This window comes from Sebastes umbrosus, chromosome 23, assembly GCF_015220745.1.
Source record: "Sebastes umbrosus isolate fSebUmb1 chromosome 23, fSebUmb1.pri, whole genome shotgun sequence".
In the NCBI taxonomy this organism is placed as follows: Eukaryota; Metazoa; Chordata; class Actinopteri; order Perciformes; family Sebastidae; genus Sebastes; species Sebastes umbrosus.
This window is the reverse complement of record NC_051291.1, coordinates 6,035,917-6,056,263: the sequence shown is the minus strand read 5'-3', so window position 1 is coordinate 6,056,263 and position 20,347 is coordinate 6,035,917. Positions and strand designations below refer to the sequence as shown.

At 42.2% G+C, this 20,347-nt stretch overlaps 1 protein-coding gene across 1 annotated transcript in view; it reads right to left on the bottom strand.

Moving 5' to 3' along the window:
* The window catches only part of LOC119483195 (proton myo-inositol cotransporter-like), a 70,617-nt gene that overhangs the window by 4,319 nt on the left and 45,951 nt on the right, over nucleotides 1-20,347 (bottom strand). The window contains exons 4-6 of the mRNA XM_037761308.1: nucleotides 19,873-19,981; nucleotides 1,974-2,137; nucleotides 1,760-1,880 (exon numbers count right to left, since the gene is read on the bottom strand). Coding sequence (XP_037617236.1) covers nucleotides 1,760-1,880; nucleotides 1,974-2,137; nucleotides 19,873-19,981 — 394 coding nt within the window. The remainder of the gene's footprint in view (nucleotides 1-1,759; nucleotides 1,881-1,973; nucleotides 2,138-19,872; nucleotides 19,982-20,347) is intronic.

Sequence of the window (20,347 nt, the reverse complement as noted above, 5' to 3'; positions counted from 1 at the left end):
TACACTCCTTAAATAAATGAGACGTCCCGTCCACAGAGAGAGGCCTCTGCAGAGGAGATGTGTGGGCTCGTGTGGAGTAAAGTGAACTCAATGAAGCCACTACAGTGTGGTAAAAGCACTCATCTCTTCAAATTACCCCTGTGTGTTGGTGTGTGTTACAGCGTGTGGGTGCCGGACAGCGAGTCCATTAGGCGTTGTTTGTTGTTATGATGAAAGAGCGTCGTTACACACGAGCTTCATCTTGTCTCTGCGTAAGTGAGAGTAAATTGGAACACGGAGGCATCTGATCTCCAAAAACACACTCTCTGTCTGTGTTTGCCCTTTTGTGGCGACAATGAAGTGAATTGTAGCCTCATTCGGCCTGAAGGTTTTGGGAGATGATAAAAAGTCATATAGACAAGAACAATATTTACCCCGGCATCTTTACAGTACTGTTTCCATGACAACTCATTGTTTTTTATCCTGCTATTAATAAACCAGTCAGAGGAAACACAGAATAAAACGTCTTCTGCTGGGTAAAAGGCACAAATCTGACCTGGCACTAATTTCCACCTCGAGATCCGTACTAATGTATGTGTGAAAACTTGCGATAGCTTCACCACAAATATCCTTTTAGCAAGAGTTTTATCCTCCGAAGCTCTCCACCACTGAGAGTGCTCTCCAGGATTGATAGTCTGACCCTGTAAAGGATTGAGTGCTTTTACAAAAAGAGCAGATGTGCTCTGAGGTGAACAGCGGTCTTGCCATAGCTCTCTCTGTTTTCATCTATACCTGTGTGCTTAATGTGACATAATGGCACTTAATATCAACCCCCTAGTGAAGAGCTGGTGGAGAGGGGGATAAAACAGCAGAGCAATCTTTATCAATCCTTTGGTATGCTTATAAAAAGTGTCTAATTGTTAAATAAATGTATGCAGCTTCGTCTTCGGAGGACACCTGGATGTTGAATTCATATCTAAACACCGTAAAGCTCCTTTTTTATTTATATCTTTGGGATTGCAATTAGCATTGGGAGTAATTTAAAGGGCTCAAACTAATCATTCCCGGTCCTGAGTCAGTTTTAAACAGCTTCCTTGGATTGTAAAATCATGATTTGTTCTGTAAATAGTTTTTGCTTATGGTTTGTAATAAGGGTAGATGAATAAGTGCTCATTGTTTCATAGCAGAGGAGCCAGCAGCAGCAGCTTAAAGAGGACTTATTATGCTTTTTCCCTTTCCTTTAGTGTGTTATATAATTTTTTTGAGCATATTAACGGTCTGCAAAGTTACAAAGCCCAAAGTCCACGCCAAAGGGAGTTACTCTCCGAAACAGAAGCACTGCTCCTGAACCGCCTGAAACACCTCGCTTGAAGTCCCGCCTTTTCTTCCGTAACGTGGTGATGTCACCAAGTAACACATTTGCATAATACCAAGCCCCCAGGAAGTGCGCCGGCCATCGATCCGGACTTTCGTGGGGGCCAAACGGCGGTACTGCAACTTCTGTGTCAGTCACGTGATGCATTGGGCCCAAAAAGACTTTTCCCCATAGACTTAATTTGGGAAAAAGCTCAAACAGAGCGTTTCAGACAGAGGGTGAAAAGAGGTGCTGCAGCACAGCGGGTATGAGAAAAATAAAGTGTTTTTTATACAATAAAGAATGTAAACATGTTCCAGTAGAAACCTAAAATACAAATATGCACCTGAAAATAATAATAATGATAGCTCCTCTTTAATGAATGCTACTTGCAAACCAAAGTGAACTCTACACGTATGTACTCACTGGTATTTGGAGCAGGTAGAGTTGGCCATAGATGGGTCTAACGGGTGGAAGGTGACAGGAGGACTGTGCTGGGCAGACATCAGGAAACCAACGGCCAGCAGACTCAAACTCAAACATGTACCTGTTAAAAAAAATGACAACACATAACATGCAAGAACGACTGTTCGGATCTGTGGACATCACTACCTGATGATGTGGACACTGAGTGAGTTACCTATGATGCTGCCCAGGGTGAGCTTCCTGCGTCCCACTTTCTCCACCAGCCACACTCCCAGCAGGGTAAAGAGGAAGTTGGTTAGGGTGGTGAGTCCGGCCAGCCAGATCGCCAACCTGTCGTCCCGCACTCCTGACATCTGCAGGATGGTGGCGCTGTAGTACCTGTGGAACACAAAGACAGAAAATAACGAATGAGTTACTGTCGTTGTGACATTTAAACAACACTTTCTCCAGTCTAAAAGTGGAAAGTTTTATACCAGATAAAGAGCTAAAGAGCAGACAAATTCAAGGATTATTGTGGGAACATGGCAATTACAATAAGTCCGATGGGGCAACAGATACGAGCAGATTATCAGAGAGGTTGTAAAGAAGTCAACAGATTAGCCTGATTATTTAAAGGAACAGATTGACATTTTAGGAAACACACATTCACTTTCTTACCAAGAGTTCCGCCGGATTCACATCAGGCAGTGACGAAGTGCGGCTCGCAAAGGCTAGAAACGTGGAAACAGCTAGTCTGATTCAGTCCAAACCTCCCTTAAAACATTGTATTGTTTTAAGGGAGAGACCTCCGCCAAGCTGCCCGAGTACGATTGCCCCCCCTCTCCATCCAGCTTGCGTCATTATCCACGTGTATTTGTGTTTATGCTGAGATCAGCTGAACGTAGCTGAACGTCTCTGTCCCTCTCTCTGCTGGCAGAAGGAAAGAGGCGGTGTGATGCATGTCCTAAAGCCTGTGGTGTTAATGCACAGGCTGAGCGTAGTTAGTAAGAAAAATTCCCGAAGCCGGATCATGATCCTGATCGCCACCAAAATCTAATGGATTGTTCATTGAGCCACACCCCACCCCTCCAAAAAATGTCATTCAAATCCATCGCGGACTTTTGGAGTTATCCTGCTAACGGACAAACAAACCAACAAACCAACACAGGTGAAAACATAACCTCCTTCCTAGGCCTTCGGGCTTGGCGGAGGTAATAATTCTTCCACAATTATCCTTACTACATAAATATCTTTGCAGTAATAATACACAAGTTTCAAAACAATACTTTAAATAACTAAACATATGACATCATGAGTCGAGACAAGTCAACAAACCAACCATAACTTCTCTTCTTGAGAGCCCAAACACTCATCCACCAATCACAGCCTCTCTACTTGAGTACCAGCCACTCATGTTAGCAATCAGCTATAAATAGTCTCTCACCAGTCACTTTCAATGGCTCTCCCTCTCTTTCCCCCCCTCTCTGTTCTCATACAGTATAATTATACTTGCAACTCTGGCACCATGTTGCTCCACGTAGGCAGATTACCTCCCAATCATCATCAACAAGGCTCTAAACAGACCGCGGTCAACAGCTGGATGGGGTCCATTTCCCCCACTTCATTATGATGCCGTGATGGCTGCACAAGCACATACACCTGCAAGGATTTGATTCAAGGTGTCCCTATATACATATATATAACTCTCACCCACAAAGGATGTACACAAGCTGTATATAAATAGTAAACCCGTAGAGAATGCGAATACAAAGAAGTTAATTCTCGTTAAAGAAAAATAAAAAAGTCTCCCGCATTGTCTACCTCTCTTTGTGTCTCGACAGGCAACTCAGAATTAGCATTCTGCTTTTCATCTCTTCAAAAGAATTGTTCTCTGTCTCTCTTCTCCAAAACAAAGACATTCAATTGAGGGATTTGCATAATAACTTGTTACTTTACTGCCATGGTATCCAGTCAGACAGGACGGGAACAGAACAAGAGAGATGAGATGGTGTGAAATTCTGTTTTTTAAAAGCTTGACCTACACCAGCACAAGTTTTGGTGATAAAAGTTACAGACGGCTTTATTGCAAGCTTATATAACTATATCTAGCAGCAAATGCATGTGCTGAACGGACACACGGAGACACAAATGCCAGAAGAAATGAGTTGATTTTGGAGCAGCAGCGGGAGTAAAAGCAACTATTTCTGTTCTCAGCGGTGCAGCCTGCTGTGCTCCATCTCCAGCCCTGCATCTTACTGATTACAGCACACACACACACACACACGGTCACACACATGCACACACAAACACTATGCTCCGACTTAAACTACTGTGAATAACAGCCTGCAGAAACAAAGTGATCATTTTTTCTGACCATTGCGCCAAGAAGTGTAAAAAGCATCACAGAATTGGCGTCTCAGACACTCAAGGGGGTGAACTTGGGCCTGTCTAATTCCTGATAACTGTGATTATCCGTCCTCTGCACCCTCCTCTGAGTCCTCCTGTGAAAAGTGTTGTTATCTAGTAACAGGCGACTGAATTGTTAGCAGGACAACAGAAGACGGCCTTGGAAAAATAATGTATGCAGCGTCATTTGTGCTTGTGCTAATTCTTTGTGTCTCCTCGCAGATCTGCAGAGAGCATCAGGTTTGCTTATGAATGTGTTTTTTTGTTTTTTCTTCATCTAAGCATCGAGGGAAAAGCTGGTTGGGAGACGAGCTGAAATTTTGGAATCAATGCGTGAAGAAACGCTGCTGCTCATGGAAATTCTTCCCTAGATGAGAATGCATCATTTTAATGGGTACACACAGAGAACACTGTGGTACAGAAAGTCCTCGGTATTTACTTTGGCATGTCGTTAAAATTCTTCAAAATGGCATATTGTTCATTTCTGGGAGCCAGTTTAGTTTGTCCTGATAAAAATATGCACTTATTTCTTATTTCTTTGCGAATGGAATCTGACAGACAATGAAGTGTGCACATTTAAGTAACATAAACTGGCAATAAGTCAAACTACAAAGTTTTTTTGGTATTTATCTCCATAATATTGATAATATTCATGATCTTTAAGGTATTTTTGCAGTGTTGCAACCATAGACTGTGTATAAGATTTGGACATAATCACTGTCACGTCACCCATTGGTTTGTGGACTACAGTTTTGAAGCCTTGAGTTTGGCATTTTGGCTGTTGCCATCTTGTTTTTTTGCAACCAGAAGTGACACGAGATGATGGAGCTAAGTACAACTAAATGCTGAATAAGACATTTTTAGGTAACCGATGTTACGATTAACTTTCATGAACTGAAAACACACTGTGAGAGGGTTAAAGTTGTAAGACGAAAACACGGACAACACCCAGACCGGACAACACCGTGGTAGCGACCTGTCAATCACAAGGTAGCCACGCCCTAAAGCATCCCCTGCTTTATGGTCTATTTGACTCTAAATGGGACCATAATTTACTAAATGAACATCATGCTGTATTGAAGACGACTTGAAACTAGAGATTGAGACCATAAACTCATGTTTACAATGTTTACTGAGGTAATAAATCAAGCGAGAAGTAGGGTCATTTTCTCATAGACTTCTATACAATCAGACTTCTTTTTGCAACCAGAGGAGTCGCCCCCTGCTGGCTGTTAGAACGAATGCATGTTTAAGGCTCTTCAGCATTGGCTTCACTTTTCAGACCCGGAGATAGCCCACTGGCTGCAAGCCTGAATGCCGAACCGGACATATTTAAGCTGTCACCCCTGATAGAAAGTGACACCTCTCAGTCTGAAACACTCAATACTTGCAAAGTGACAAGAAACACTCCAAGGCAAGTCAAGCAGGACCTGAATGAAACAGACCTCCGAGGTAGTTCCAGATGTCTGATGTCCGAAAATGCATATTTTTCTTTAATTTTGATCTTCTAAGACGCAGAGCAGTCTTTCACAATAAACTTTAAAAAAGCATTAATTCATAAGAACTGAGAGTGGGAGAAAAGGCACGGTTATTAAACAGTAACAATGTTCACAATGGAAACTGGCTTTAATAAGAAGGCGTCTGAGGGGGGTCAGAGGTGAGTCAGGACTGGATTTGGTCCAATTACCTGGGCCTCTGGGAGCCTGCGGTGATTTCATAAACTGTACTGAGAGGAAGAAAAATGCTGCTAATATGCAGCCATTCTGTGCCTTTAAAGTCTGACTCTTTTAGGAAGTGGTCCCATAACACATCCATCGAGGTCGAGAGGTAGGATGTTTTCATTCTGAAAGAAATGATGATTTCACCGATTACTTTCTATACTTTTGAAGCATGTTAATTAGTGTTAGTGAGTTTAGTTGATGCTGTGTTTGGTTGTGTACGTCACCAATTTCAATTGATGAGCGAATGTCACTTCAACCCGATCTCACAGGAAGGCGTATAAATAGACATTAGAACATTCTGCGTGTCATGACGGCGTATTTTAGGTTTTTCACGTGTCATTTGTACGCCACGCAACAAAACTGCGGTAATGTCTGCACTTAAGCTTAGGCAACAAAACCACTTAGTTAGGTTTAGGAAAAACGTCCCATGGTTGGGCTTGAAATAAGTACATAAACTAAGTAAAATACGTACGGAAACAACGTAACATAAGTACAGAAAACCTGACGCAAACATCACTAAAAAACACGTGACAAACGTCACTAACTAACTAACTTAAAAAAAAGTTTGTCTCGAACACCAGTCTCCTGGTTAAAAGTCCTGTGTTTGTTGGACCCATCCACCTCTCCGCTCGCCATAAGCAGTCTTTCTTGCTTTTTATTCTACGCATATTTACGCGGATGCATTTACATTGCAGTCAGTACAGACTACATGGCGTACAAATGAAACGGCAAACGCAAGAAAGGCATTATTGCACGCTAAATGCCTTGTGCATTATCGTGTCATTCATACCCTTTTTCGTGCAAACGGCCTGAACTGCTGGCTTGCTAGCCACCAACTAGCCCTGCGAGTAGTCACTACGTCACCAGATTCGACTGCACATAGGTTAATATCCTTCTACATCTTATACTTTATATGTGAAATAGCACTCAATAGGAACACCTATTATCATTTACAGTGAGAGGAACAAGGTTTCAATCCTAGTTTGCCATCATTACACACAGATAATAATAACATGATCAAAGATCAGAACCACAGTCTCCTGGTAATGATCCCTGATTATCAGATTGTATCGAAGTAATTTTAATTTGATTACACCTCCACAGAGTGATCATCTTCCTCCGTGCAGATAAAAAGTAATCATCAGAGAGCACACACACACACACACACACACACACGCACACACGCACACACACACACACACACACACACACACACACACACTGAGCAACAGAGATATCATCGTTCTCTGTCCCACAAATACACACACAGACACGCCCACGTGCACAAACACAAACCCACCCACTGTCTTTTACATAAGGCCTCCTGCGGAGCGTCGGTGCGAAACAAACAGGAGAAGGTGTGATCTGGCCCTGACCCCGGTCTGAAAATGGAAACATGGATCCTCACTCCTGTCACGCTTCCAATCCAAACCTCTCATTCAGCAACATTAATGGAGAGTGACAACACGGACGTCAGCCGGGGAGGAAAGACAGATGCAGCGGGGAAGATAGAGAGAAAAGAGAGAGAGACACATGAAGGAAAGTAGCTGCAGTAGCTGCAGGGAGCAAACAGGAGAGTGACAGGTGGAAGAGAAAATACACATTTCACGGGTGCGTTTATGTATTTAGTTCTTGTATCGCAACTTGTCAAGTCATTTACACCTATCACTAGCTAAAAGAAGAATAAATCAAATCCCTGCAACCAAACCTGTTTTTATAAGTCTGTCAATTTCGTTCTGTCAGTGTCAATTTTACACTTCCCCTGAAAATTGAAATACAGTGATTTGCACTGCAGATACAGCAGACATACAGTATAAGTAACACTTATAAAATGAATACACGCCTGATTTCTCATTTAGCTAATTTAAATAGATAATAGACATGTTTCCGCTCGACTCCATCTCCCACTTGTATTCGATCGCTCCCCCGCCGTTCTCAGCCCATTTCACATGGGTGATGATGAGAGGACGCGGCTGACTCACGGTTGACATTTAACTGACACGTTACTGGATCGTCTGGGAGGCTCCTGACTCTTGGGAGCGCACAACATGGGGTCTTAAAGGACCACACTGGTGGCTTTTCATATCTTAGCAACAAATCACAACCACTTTCCAAAATATGTTTCTAGGTTGCTTTGATCACCACCTTTCAGATAGAGAGACAGTTTCCAGTGAATTCAAGAGCAATATGAGAAGGTTTGGCTTCTGCTGCTGTAAAACGGCCGTTTAGTTAATTAAATGGTTATAATCAGTGGTTATAATCCTCATAGATGTGGGTCAGAAGGGGCCTGCTACACCCAATAGTAGGTTTTTATCATCGATTCACATGGCGATCACCAAAAGAAGGAATAAAAGAAGACGACACCGACCTCAACCGTAGCAATTATGACAGGAGCAAAAGCGGAAGTCAAGTACTATAGTATAGACAGCATGAAACCCCATATACGGCGGAGGTCGGGAGTGTGTAGTTGTCTTTGTGTTCACGAGCATTAAGTTTCACTTTCACTTTTCAAACATAGTTTTTTAAAACAAAATACTTTTTCCGGAAACTCAACAAAGTGGTTTTGTTACCTAAACCTAAAGAAGTTTTCTTTTTCTTTTTTTTGCCTAAAACTAAACAAGCTGCTTTTTTGTATTCAAAATGTAACATTTCATTCAATTTTACATGTTAGAACGTGTTGCTTTGAAGTTTCGCTTTCACTTTTACAATGTAGTAGGCATAGTAGGCCCCTACTGACCCACATCTATAAGGTTTCTAACGACTGATAACGCCCATTTAACGAGCCGATAACAGTCGAATCGGCTGAAGCAATCAACTCCTGCCATTATCGTAAGCTACTGTACATTATAATTGTGAGTTGGCATACTGAATGCTTGCAGGTCGCGCAGCGGCGGCTACCATAAGTTTCAAGTTTCATTCATGGCAAAATGGAAACTAAGAGGAAAGCTCTATCACTTCTCATTCTGAAATATTGTTATATACAATTTTATGATCCAAGACATAACTTTTTACTTCTGCCCATGTGACACTATGTAGAACTTTCATGATCTACAAGTGCATTTCCATCCACCTGTTTTTATGCACAATTTGATCACCATAAAATGTTTACAATGTTTACTGAGGTAATAAGTCAAGTGAGAAGTAGGCTCATTTTCTCATAGACTTCTATATAATCAGACTTCTTTTTGCAACCAGAGGAGTCGCCCCCTGCTGGATATTAGAAAGAATGCAAGTTTAAGGCAGTTCACCATTGGCTTACTTCTCAGAACTGGAGGTTACCAACTGGCTAAAACGGTACTTCAAAATCTACCTAAACCTCTTTTCATTCCAGAGGAAACAAAGGAAGCTGCCTGACTGACAGAGAAGGTCATGATGCTGCTGGAGCAGTTAAATGACGAGTGATGACAAACCTATACATGCGTGCGAGAGTGCGAAGGAGAACTAAAGGGAAGGTTTCCCTAACGCTCTAACAGAGTGCTACTTATTGACGGAGCGCTGATCTCATTATGTGACTTAATAGTATGGATTTAGAGGGAAGGATCCACTGTAAAGGCAACAATGAGAGAGAGAGAGAGCGGGAGATTGAGCGAACAAACAAGTGTAAGTGTGTGTGTGTGAGTGGGCAAGTAGTGAGTGAGTGGGTGAAAATGAACGAGCGAGCGCTTGTGTGTGTGTGTGTGTGTGAGCGAGTAAGTGACCGACTCACTGAGTAAGAGACTAAGTGACGAGGTGTGAGAGCGGAGAAACAGAAGGAGGCAGGAGAAGAGAGAGAGAGAGAGAGAGAGCAGGAAGTAAGTGAGAAAAGGATGGAGAGGCGAGAGGAAGAATGAATGGTTGGAGAAAATAGAGGAGGGATGTGGGTGTGAAAACAAGAACAAATGGACAGACAGGAAAAGATGTGGCTGCAGAGACACACAGAGAGAGAGAGAGAGAGACACAGAGATAGAGATCCTCGTGGGAACTGGCCTATTTTTCAAATGAATGCATACGAACACAGAGCCGCGGCGCATTTATGCTCTGGAACAAAAACGCTTAGCCCGAATAGGTACACTGCAGATTGGATGTTCTGATTCAGACTACACACACACACCAGAGGAGGCCGGTCCAGAGAGGCAGAGCAGGTTGCTCCTCCTCTATTTTTTGAGAGGAAAGAGGGAGATCAAAATATAAAAGAGTAATTGGTTCAAATTAGGGATGCTAATTTTGAAAAATATTCTTAACCGATAACCAACCCTCGTTAACCGACTATTAACCATTAACCGACAAGATTTTTGTCTCGTATGCAGCGGTGCGTCAGCTGCAGTGTATGAGCACAACAGACAGTCCCGTCCGGGAGCGTTAACTTAGCAGCCACGGTGTTGCGTGTAGTGTCGCGGACATGCAGCCACTTTCCCAACGTAACTTCAGCGAGTGTCCGACAGACCATGTGTGTGTTGTAGGTGGCGTTGTAGCTGTGAGCGTAGGTGTAGCAGACAGTGTGTGTACCGTTTATTTGTCGGTGAATAAATGCTACGAGGCTACAACTCCTCCGCTCAAGCGAGCTATAGACGGGAGCCGACTTCCTGTATCTGTAACGCCGGCTCAGACTCTCTTAAGGTGGACCAGCTTTCCTCCTTTAAGTTTTCTCAGGGGGTAGAGGAGGTCGAGCACCCTCCGTCCTCCCTTGGGGCGGGACATCTCCTATCAACTCAATGCATTTCATTTTTTTCATGCTTGCCTGTTATTGGCAAAGACACGTGGAATGACGCTCCAAAAGGAGGTCATCCTTCCTTTGCTAGTTACGAATCAACAAGCAGCAGAGTACATGATTGACAGCGGGTTCAGTCCAATGATGATGTCCAAATGTCATCTTCAGTCTCTACCGCTGTATTGTACGTGATGAACTGGCAGTAATGATCATTTTCATTTACATCGTTCATGCATCCACAATCTGGAATCTGGCTTTACTCCTTGAAATATTAAACCTCGGTATCTAACATAACACAAAACAATCTGTTAACTTTCAAACAATATATGTTTCATTTCAACCAAATAAAATATAAAGGTGCAAAAGCCATTTTAAACTCACATCAGTCTTCTTTGTTCTGCCTGGGATTGTTTGGAGGGAAAAGGGAGGGTTCAGGCCTGGAGGGCAGATTTATATAATCTAGGTGGAGTGGTCTAATCAGGAGTGGCGTTCTATACAACTCTTGTAGGTGTGGTGGAGACTTGTGATTTAACACATGTCGATGTGTCCTTGAGCAAGACACTTAACCCCAAATTGCTCCCGGAGGCACAGCCATCGGTGTGTGAATGAGTGACCAAAGCTGTTGCCCTCCAAGTTTATTTCCTGTCAGTTACTGCATTAGCAAACTTAGACCGAAGCTGTTGCTGAGGGCAATAATATCAGCAGGGAGTAAACCAGAAAGTGGCTGCCTGGTTGGCGTGTAAACTGTCGGCTCCCCGGCCACCAGCCGAGCCCTGTGGGTAGTAACTACATCACCAAAGCTTCTAGAAGCAAATGTTTCACAAAGATATGCAAATTAAGTTCTGGTTTATTCATTATTGCACATATTAGTGCTGCCTGAAATTCTTTGACTAAAGGTAATACGAGTACATACCACCACCAACAGCAGTCGGTTTTCCTTTGAGTCCAAATCATATGTAACTACTTATTTAAGGGCAGTTTTATATTTTTGTTTATTTAGGTATTTCAAAACCCCGTCCTGTCCAGTTAGAGATTTAGAGAGAATAAATATATTTCCATTCTATGAATTACCTGCTCTGTGGTTTTTTCACCTCTACTCTTTAAACTATTTATAGGTCCGTCACACGGACACAGGTGTTTTCAATATCCTCACTGATTGCACCCCGGCTTTTTCACAGCAGACATTTTGGCCCAATTCTAATCCGGCTCCTCCACCCTCCGTCACTCCGTGGTGGAGTGAACTCTATTTGTAGTCACACTCACAGCTCAATGAAGCTCCTTCTTTAAGGTGCAAGGTATAAATACAGCAGCCACTTCGGGACGAACTTCCCTCTCTCTGGCAAGGAAATAAATATCAGAATCAGTAATACTTTATTGGGAAATTGAGTTACGTTTTGCTCCCGTTCTAGAATATAAATATGAATATATGAAAATAGAGAAATCCTTAACAAAATATAAATAAGAAATATATATGAGAACAGTGCAAATAGTAATGATGAAAAATAGGACCTATGCAAATAGTATAAATGCATGCATTTATAAGAATGCAAGAATAGTGTAGAATAAGAATATTATTTTAAATGTTCTATATAAATAAATACAGTGTTAATGCCGGAGTAAAACAGATTATTGCACAGCTGAATTATTGCACTATTGAGTCAGTATTGCACAGTTGAAGATATAATACATTTTGGGGTTATAGCTCCTGATAGGGGTAAAAAATTATATATATACTGCATATATATATATATATATATATATATACAGTAAATACAACAATTTACAATCTAATGAACATGTCTACCGTCTACAGACTAGATGAGGGTATATTTGTTTTACTTTATGTTGTTGACATCTGTATGACAATAAAGTAGAATAAATTAAATGTCAGTTTGAGTAGATTACAAGTAAATGTTTTTAGTGGTAGTCGCACGGAACTGACATCGGAGCGTGTTCCATGACGAACACAAAACGGCGTTGCACGTCGTCAGTAAGGGCAGCCGGTTAAGTCGGCATCGATGCAGGCTGCTCGCTGTTGGAGCACCCTGAAATCAACGCAGCTGCATGGAATTCAGCCATGGTTAATTTTATTATTTACACCTGTGCTTTGACAAGTCAAAATGTCTTCCGTGAAAAAGGCCTGTTATGTAAGGATCCTAAACTCCACGTACTTCTAATGCAAATAAAGGTAACAAACTACCAAAGGACTGAGGGAGATGTCAACCAAGCACAGCGTGAACACACCCGAGTCCTAAGAGGAGGTCTAATCAGGAAACACAGGAGAAAACACCTGAATATAAATAACTTCAGTCTTTCAGACGTTGTGCAATCATTTCTCTTGCAACACGTGGCTTTCTGTGTTATACAAGCCCTCTGCATTTTGCTTTAATGACTATTATACACATTGTAAAACGCCACTCCATCGACAGAATAAGCGTGCTTCACAAAATGACAACTTGCTATTAAGCAAATGAGATGTTTGTGCTGAAGTGAGGGTTAATGTGTTTCTGTTTGCATTTGATTAGGGGGGGAAATTAGAATATTTCTCATTAAAGAGGATCTCACTGCGACTCCATTTGGAGACAGTAGAGGACGTTGGCATGATTAAGTTGCTTAAGAATGCCTGAAAGCATACAAACACAAACAGGAACACGTTAAGAAACAGCATTTCTCTCAACATGAAGTCACACACACACACAACCGAGTGGGCTCTGCCAGCTACTTGCGGTCTTGCCAGCGGAGTGACCACGTAAAAACTGCCGTTCCGTGACATTTGCATCATGACATTTGTCTGCGGGACCATCTGTGAGGGCCAACTGGCCTGTGTCAACGACAAAACACCTAACTGCCCACTAACAACAACATGCTCTCGTCATATATCATATCAGATTATATTGCATCATCTGTACTAATTATACAAAATGTGGTTTCTCTAGGCACCTGTCGGATTTTTATTCTTTTTTTGGTCCTTATAAAATGATAGAATTGATTTAATATCACACCACATGTCCCACGAACAGACAGTAGCTGTGTTTCCATCCAATTGACCATTCGCCCCCCGCTGATACCCTGTCAGGCTGTCAGAGCTCCCATAGAGCCCACACTGTCACTAATTGCACTCTGGGCATAACTATGATCTAAGGTTCTTCATAATGCATTTGAAAGATATATCCAGGATGTCTTTGTTCACTGCTACAATCATTAAAGGGCTGTCAATCGATTAAAATATTTAATCACGATTAATCGCACATTTTTTATTTGTTCAAAATGTACCTTAAAGGGAGATTTTTCAAGTAGTTAATACTCTTATCAACATGGGAGTGGACAAATATGCTGCTTTATGCAAATGAGTGTATATATTTATTATTGGAAATCAATTAACAACACTAAACAATGACAGATATTGTCCAGAAACTCTCACAGGTACTGCATTTAGCATAACAAATATGCTCAAATCATAACATGGCAAACTGCAGCCCAACAGACAACAACAGCTGTCAATGTGTCAGTGTGCTGACTTGACTATGACTTGCCCCCAAACTGCATGTGATTATCATAAAGTGGGAATGTCTGTAAAGGGGAGACTCGTGGGTACCCATAGAACCCATTTTCATTCACATATCTTGAGGTTAGAGGTCAAGGGACACCTTTGAAAATGTCCATGCCAGTTTTTCCTCGCCAAAAGTTAGCGCAAGTTTGGAGCGTTATTTAGCCTCCTTCTCGACAAGCTGGTATGACATGGTTAGTACCAACGGATTCATTAGGTTTTTTAGTTTCATATGAAGCCAGTATCTTCACTCTAGCTTGAAAATGGAGCCTACTACAACCACCGAAAGGGGCCGTCAGATTTTTAAGAGGTTAATGAAAAATCGCATGGTGCGTTAATGCGTTAAACAATTTGTGGCGTTAAAACAAATTTGCGTTAACGCGTTGTTATCACGTTAACTCTGACAGAAACATACACATTGTTGATTTCTTTTACAATATTATATAATTTTTTCAACAAAATAAGTTTGTTTTATTCTGCCTTGGGTTATTTTCTGATCAATAACTGCTCCATCTTGACCAGTACACTCTGACCACTTCCTGTAGAGCTGGGCGAGGGAACACACAGCTGGACTTTTCACCAATAACTCCCTTCTCTACTTCTCTACTGATGTAACGTCATGCCATGAACGGTAGCCTGACCACACAACTACAAAACAGACAAAAAGTTGCTAGTAAAAACATCACAGGAGTTCATGTTTCACAAATGATAACAGTGTGAGTGTACGCATAATATATATACATGTATTGTCTGTATATTCAGTGTGTATATACACAAACCTGCTTGTTACAAAATGTGCCAAAGGAACAGAAATGAAAGAACACAGAGTTTTTCTTCCTGTACTCAATATTTCTTGTTCCCTTTTTCTGTCTTCCTTTATAAATCTATCTCATCCTCCCTCCGCCTGTCATCTGCCTTGATCCCCCTCCACACCTTCCTCCACCTCATCACCATCAATGTCATCTCTCCCTCCGCCCTCTTCTTCTTCTTTCCTCTGTCCTACCCTATCTGTCTCTTTTTCCTCCTCTCCCCCTCTGCTCACTTCATCTCTCTCCGTCTTCTTTCCCCCGTTTACCCCCGGCCGCTTTGTCAACACAGTCCGCTGACCCGCCCCTGACAAGATCCAAACAAACACGCAGCCGTCCCCCCACCAGCCCATAATGACCTTTACATGCTAGATTATGTGGCTAATTCAATCTAAATGATCCAGTGGCTAATGGGGAGGGGTGATATCTAATTGACCCACTGCTGTACCACATTATTCCACATTTATGAGTGAACAACAGAGAGGGAAAGGTGGAGAGGAAAAAGAGCAGAGAAAGAATCACTCATCTATCTATGTAATCTATATACCATTCCATCCATCCATCCATCCCTTCATCCCTTCATCCGTTGGCAGGCAGTGAGGCGGCGAGGCGCTCAGGGACACCAACTCATGCGGGCAGAAAGACAAGCAGACCAGACACGCCACCTGACACTTCTTTGGTTCCTGAGAGATGTATTATTGACAAATACATCTCTCATCACACAGGCTTCGCTGACTGGAGTGTGTGTGTGAGTGTGTGTGTGTGTGTGCATGGGGTGAGGGAGGTCATTCATATAACAGCCAGAGAGTCCAGAGAGAGTGTGCCTGACATATGAGTTCAAATCAACCTGCCGTAAAAAACATAGATGTGTGAGCATGTACTCACAAATCTGTCATGATGTTCTGCAGAGTTCAGTTCAGATCACGTCTACGGTCACAAAATATCCTTTCATGTGCTGCAGACAACGAGACCCTTAGCCAATCCAACTGTTTCTGCAGGTATTTCACCATTAATCACATAAATCAACCACAGACTAGGTAGGTGGTCAGCTTTTGCACCTTTGTGTGAGATGAGAGATGTAGTCAAAGAACGTATATTGCCAAGAAGTGAAAGTCAATTGTTCGTTCCATCGCAACATCAGCGTCTAACAGCAAAGCTACGCTTCCGCCATTTTGGACTGAAAGCGACTACCGGACACCAGTAAAACGTCCGCCTTCAAAGTGCCGTACAAAAGTAAAACAAATTCTATTCCATTGTCACCGAAATGGCCTGTGTTGAACAATAAAATATTATAAATATAATAAGCAGTCCAAAATGGCGGCAGCAGCTGTTGTCAAAAAAACACTGGAGTTTCATCTCTTTGCTTTTATACTCGTTGGTGTAGTTCACTGAGCGGTTTCATAGCCCGGTTGACACGGTTGGTACCAATGGATTCCTTATTCCGTTTTTTTAGTTTCATATGATAGCAGTATCTTCGCTCTGGCTTTAAAACCGAGCCCGCTACCACCTCTGAAATCGCAAGTTGAGTTGATGCGTTCAAGAAATTAGTGGCGTCAAAACAAATTTGCGTTAACGCGTTATAATTGAGTTAACTTTGACAGCCCTAGCTATAATATTATTCCATTTTACATTATGCTTCAATTTAAAAAAAAAAAAGAGTAGATTCAGTATTTTGCATCTGAATAGAAAACACAACTTCTACACTGAAGTCAACGGCCTTGAAACGAACAAACGTTCCAGGTCTCATAATACATCCGTGGCTCGGTACAGCACAGCGAGGCGCACTGAGCTGTCTGCCCTTCACCGCTGTTTTGATTGTATAACGTCGGAGTGAACAAATTCCAGTGAGATCTCAGGGACATATCTAATCAGGAGTCCTCTCAAATATCTGTATTAGACGGACTGGGATTTAGATATACAAACATTTCTCGGAGGCAGCGAGTGAGTCAGATCTGAGAGGGCACACCTGTGGGGAAATGTGTTAACTAACTTTTACTTCACTGTCGGGAAGACTTCAAGTAGGACAATGTCTTAATATGAACTCAAATGCGCCCCTTTGTGTGAGCATATTTGACTTCCATCAATCTGCTGCAGTCAGGTTCCCAACTTGAGAGAGCAGACTGTTACAGCAGAGTGACAGACACTGTGTGCTTGCTAGTTTGATTTGCAATTTTTTTTTTTTTGCCAGTCTGTCAGCGTACTCTAAATGCCCTTTTCCTTCTTTTCTCTGAAGCCAGCATGGTGGTTTAATCAGGAAAAGCAGCTGGGGACAGCGAGAGCTGGGCTCGTCTCTAAGACAGGCTGATTTACTTGCTCCCCAGACCTCCTTTGTATCTCGCCGGCTAATAGCTCGGTGGCTTCACACGGGAACAAAAAAGGCAGGTGGCAAACAGACGGGCTGGCGGAGTATACAGAGGTAAGGAGGACACAGGATGAGCCAGAAAAACGCTGGAATAACAAGAAACGCTCAGCACAGACATGGAAGCAATCACAATGCAGAAAATACACTAGAACGCAGACAAAAACAGACAATCATGCTGTCGATTGTTAACACTTTTAAGGGATTGCTGTGTTATTTTTCTGCACTGGCTGCTTCTAAAATCATTATATAAATGATAAATCCTGCTTGTAACTTAGTATGTAGTATAAAACACCTCTGTCGGGCTCACCTGTAGGTCATCCCTTCATCAGCCCTGCCCTGCTGCCTCCCTAACCCAGCTGCACCGGGTCAGCTGTTAAATTGTCTGCCTGCTGCTTCAAGCAGTATTGATTAGAAGCTCCTTCACCTGCTCAGTCGCTGCTGTTTGCATTCTGATCCTGATCCTGGCACACAGCCGTGATGTGATGACATTTTTGTCTAAAACATGTTTATAATTTACCTGTGAATTGCACATATAGAAATACTTGAGTACAATATCTTTCATGCAGTTTGAGAAAAAAAAATAACTGCACACAAATGCAAAAACAACTGACTATCGGAGCACCCCAAGTCTTTTGAATTGCATCCACGTTTCCCTCAACTGTGTCTTTTCCTTGCGTGTTAGACGCAGGAAACCTGCTTAGAGGTACACTATTTCTACTGGGAGAATGCCGTTATATTATTTATTCTGTATTTATTGATATTCTGATTGTGAATTCATTATTTAATACCCCCAGAATAAGATCATGGTGTCTTTTGAACACTGCAAATGATTTATTAGGCTAAATGTTTCTGGGAAAATTGAAATGATGTAACTCGTATTAAACCCGACGCTCAGGAATTATCAGCCTCACACGATAAATAATGTAAAAAATGTTTCTCGCTGAGACACATTCTCTCCTAGAGATAGAAATAGTGTGCATTAACAACAAATTCCGTAAATACCTGAGCTTTCAGAAAAATCCAGCTTAGAGTTAATCCATATTAACTGTAGACACCTGTGTAGACGTGCAGTTTATTTAACAATAAACTGTTATTCTGATGCATCTAACGCACGCTAAATAAAATGTTTCCAACCCAGGAGACGGCACAAAGCAAACAAACAGCAAACAACTCAAACTGAGACGTTATCGTCAAAAATCAATTGTCAGCAGGATGAGTTCTTTAATGTCAATTTCTGAAGGACGCAATTATCACCGAAGGAAGCCACAGCGGGTGTTTTCTTTTTTGCAAATGAAAGGGCAGTCAGACTTCAATTAGTAGATCTGTAGACACATTTCAATGCTTAGGTGTAAACACAACACAAACTAGACACCCTCTTTGATCAAAGATGCATTAAAATGCTCCGTGTAAATGGGTCACTGCTGACACAGATAAACCAGCAGGCAGAACCTTTTTCAGAAAGACTGGATAGGGACGGAGCTGTGACAGAAACGAGTATTTACTGTAAAGAGATTTGTGACACATCCAGTGTGACACCTCTGCTAATTTCAAACCTCCGGATACGAGCGCACATATGGAAACGTCCATACCTTTAGTCACATACAAACCACACAGCTGCACATGTGCAGACCTTAAAGTCCATAGTGTCACACTTCATGCTTGCAGACACACACACGCACAAACACAGCTCGCACTTATCCTATTGTTCTCACCTCCGACGGTCGCTAAGCAACAGCACATATCCACAGATTGTTTACAGAGCCTGTAATATAGTTCATCTGAAAGGGGAGGTGAGACAGAGACAGATGACACAATCTCCTCAGATGGAGAGATAAAAAAGAATAAAAGAGGAAAAGGTGGTCCGTCCCCTTTCGCCGGCAAAGTGGGCAGTGATGCAATGAGGCTACTCGTCCCCCCGGTGTGTGAGATGAAAGAAATGTTTTATGATTTAATACTGTGCCGCTAAACCAAATACATCTGTCTAGATCCGTCTGTTGTGTTCAAAGGGACGGCTGGTGACACACAGATTCACAGTGTCATGTATCATCCTTGTTTTGGTTAACCCGGAGGGCCAGAGAGATAAAAGCTCACTTGAACTTTCCTTTTTTTTCAGTGACAATATGATCTAGTAACAAGACAGACTCTCCAGTTTGATCCAGGATTAAGAGAACTGACTAAGTCACACGACCTCAAGTGGCCACAAGTACATTTTTCGTGATGTTAAAGCTGCTATGAGGAACTTTTTGTGTTGATTTTGGTGGTCCATGTGGTCGTGTTTCCAAGCACAAGAGTCCCTTTAGAAAACCTCTCATTTTACTGCAGCAGGGTCTGACAGTCTGCCCCCGAGCGGTCCTGTTTCTGGTTCCGTACCGTATGTCATAATAAGCATACTGTAAATGCAGCTAGGGATACTAAGATGAGCATGTTTAGAATTGATGGAGCTGCATTCTTCATAACTACAAATAGTAACTGTCCCATTATGACCTGCTGTATTGTGCGGACTCTATACAGTTTTGTAAAGTCTGTTGTCACGGCCCGACCCGGAGAATAATTCAGACTTGTACTGGACGACTGAGGTAAAACTACGGCGGATGGTTTCACTCACATGACCGTGTTGATTCCTGAAAGCTGCTGGAACATCTGAAGACCACAGCCCACCAGGAGGGCTCGCCGAGTGGGGGGGTAGGTCAGCATCCGCCAAATCACAGGGCCATCTGGAGACACAAGCAACGGCACAGCAGAAATTAATTTCAAACTCAGCATGACTTACTAAAATTACAGAGGCATTAACAGAGTTTGATTCCACTATCAGCTCGCCACCATGAGAGGAACAAGACCCCCCGATGCTGACAAGAGCTGGTGTTGGTACGTCATGTTATTATAGTACGTATGAGCCCATTTATGAAACTTATTTTATGATTTGACCTGGTTCTGCATGAAATGGATGTTGGACTTGAAGAGGAGTTGGATACAGTGAGTCCCCTAAAATCTGTTATTGGATGATAAACATGTACAGTAGTATTGAATGATTATTTTTATGTGTCTCGAATGTGGTTTAGTCGTGGTTCAGTTTCACATTT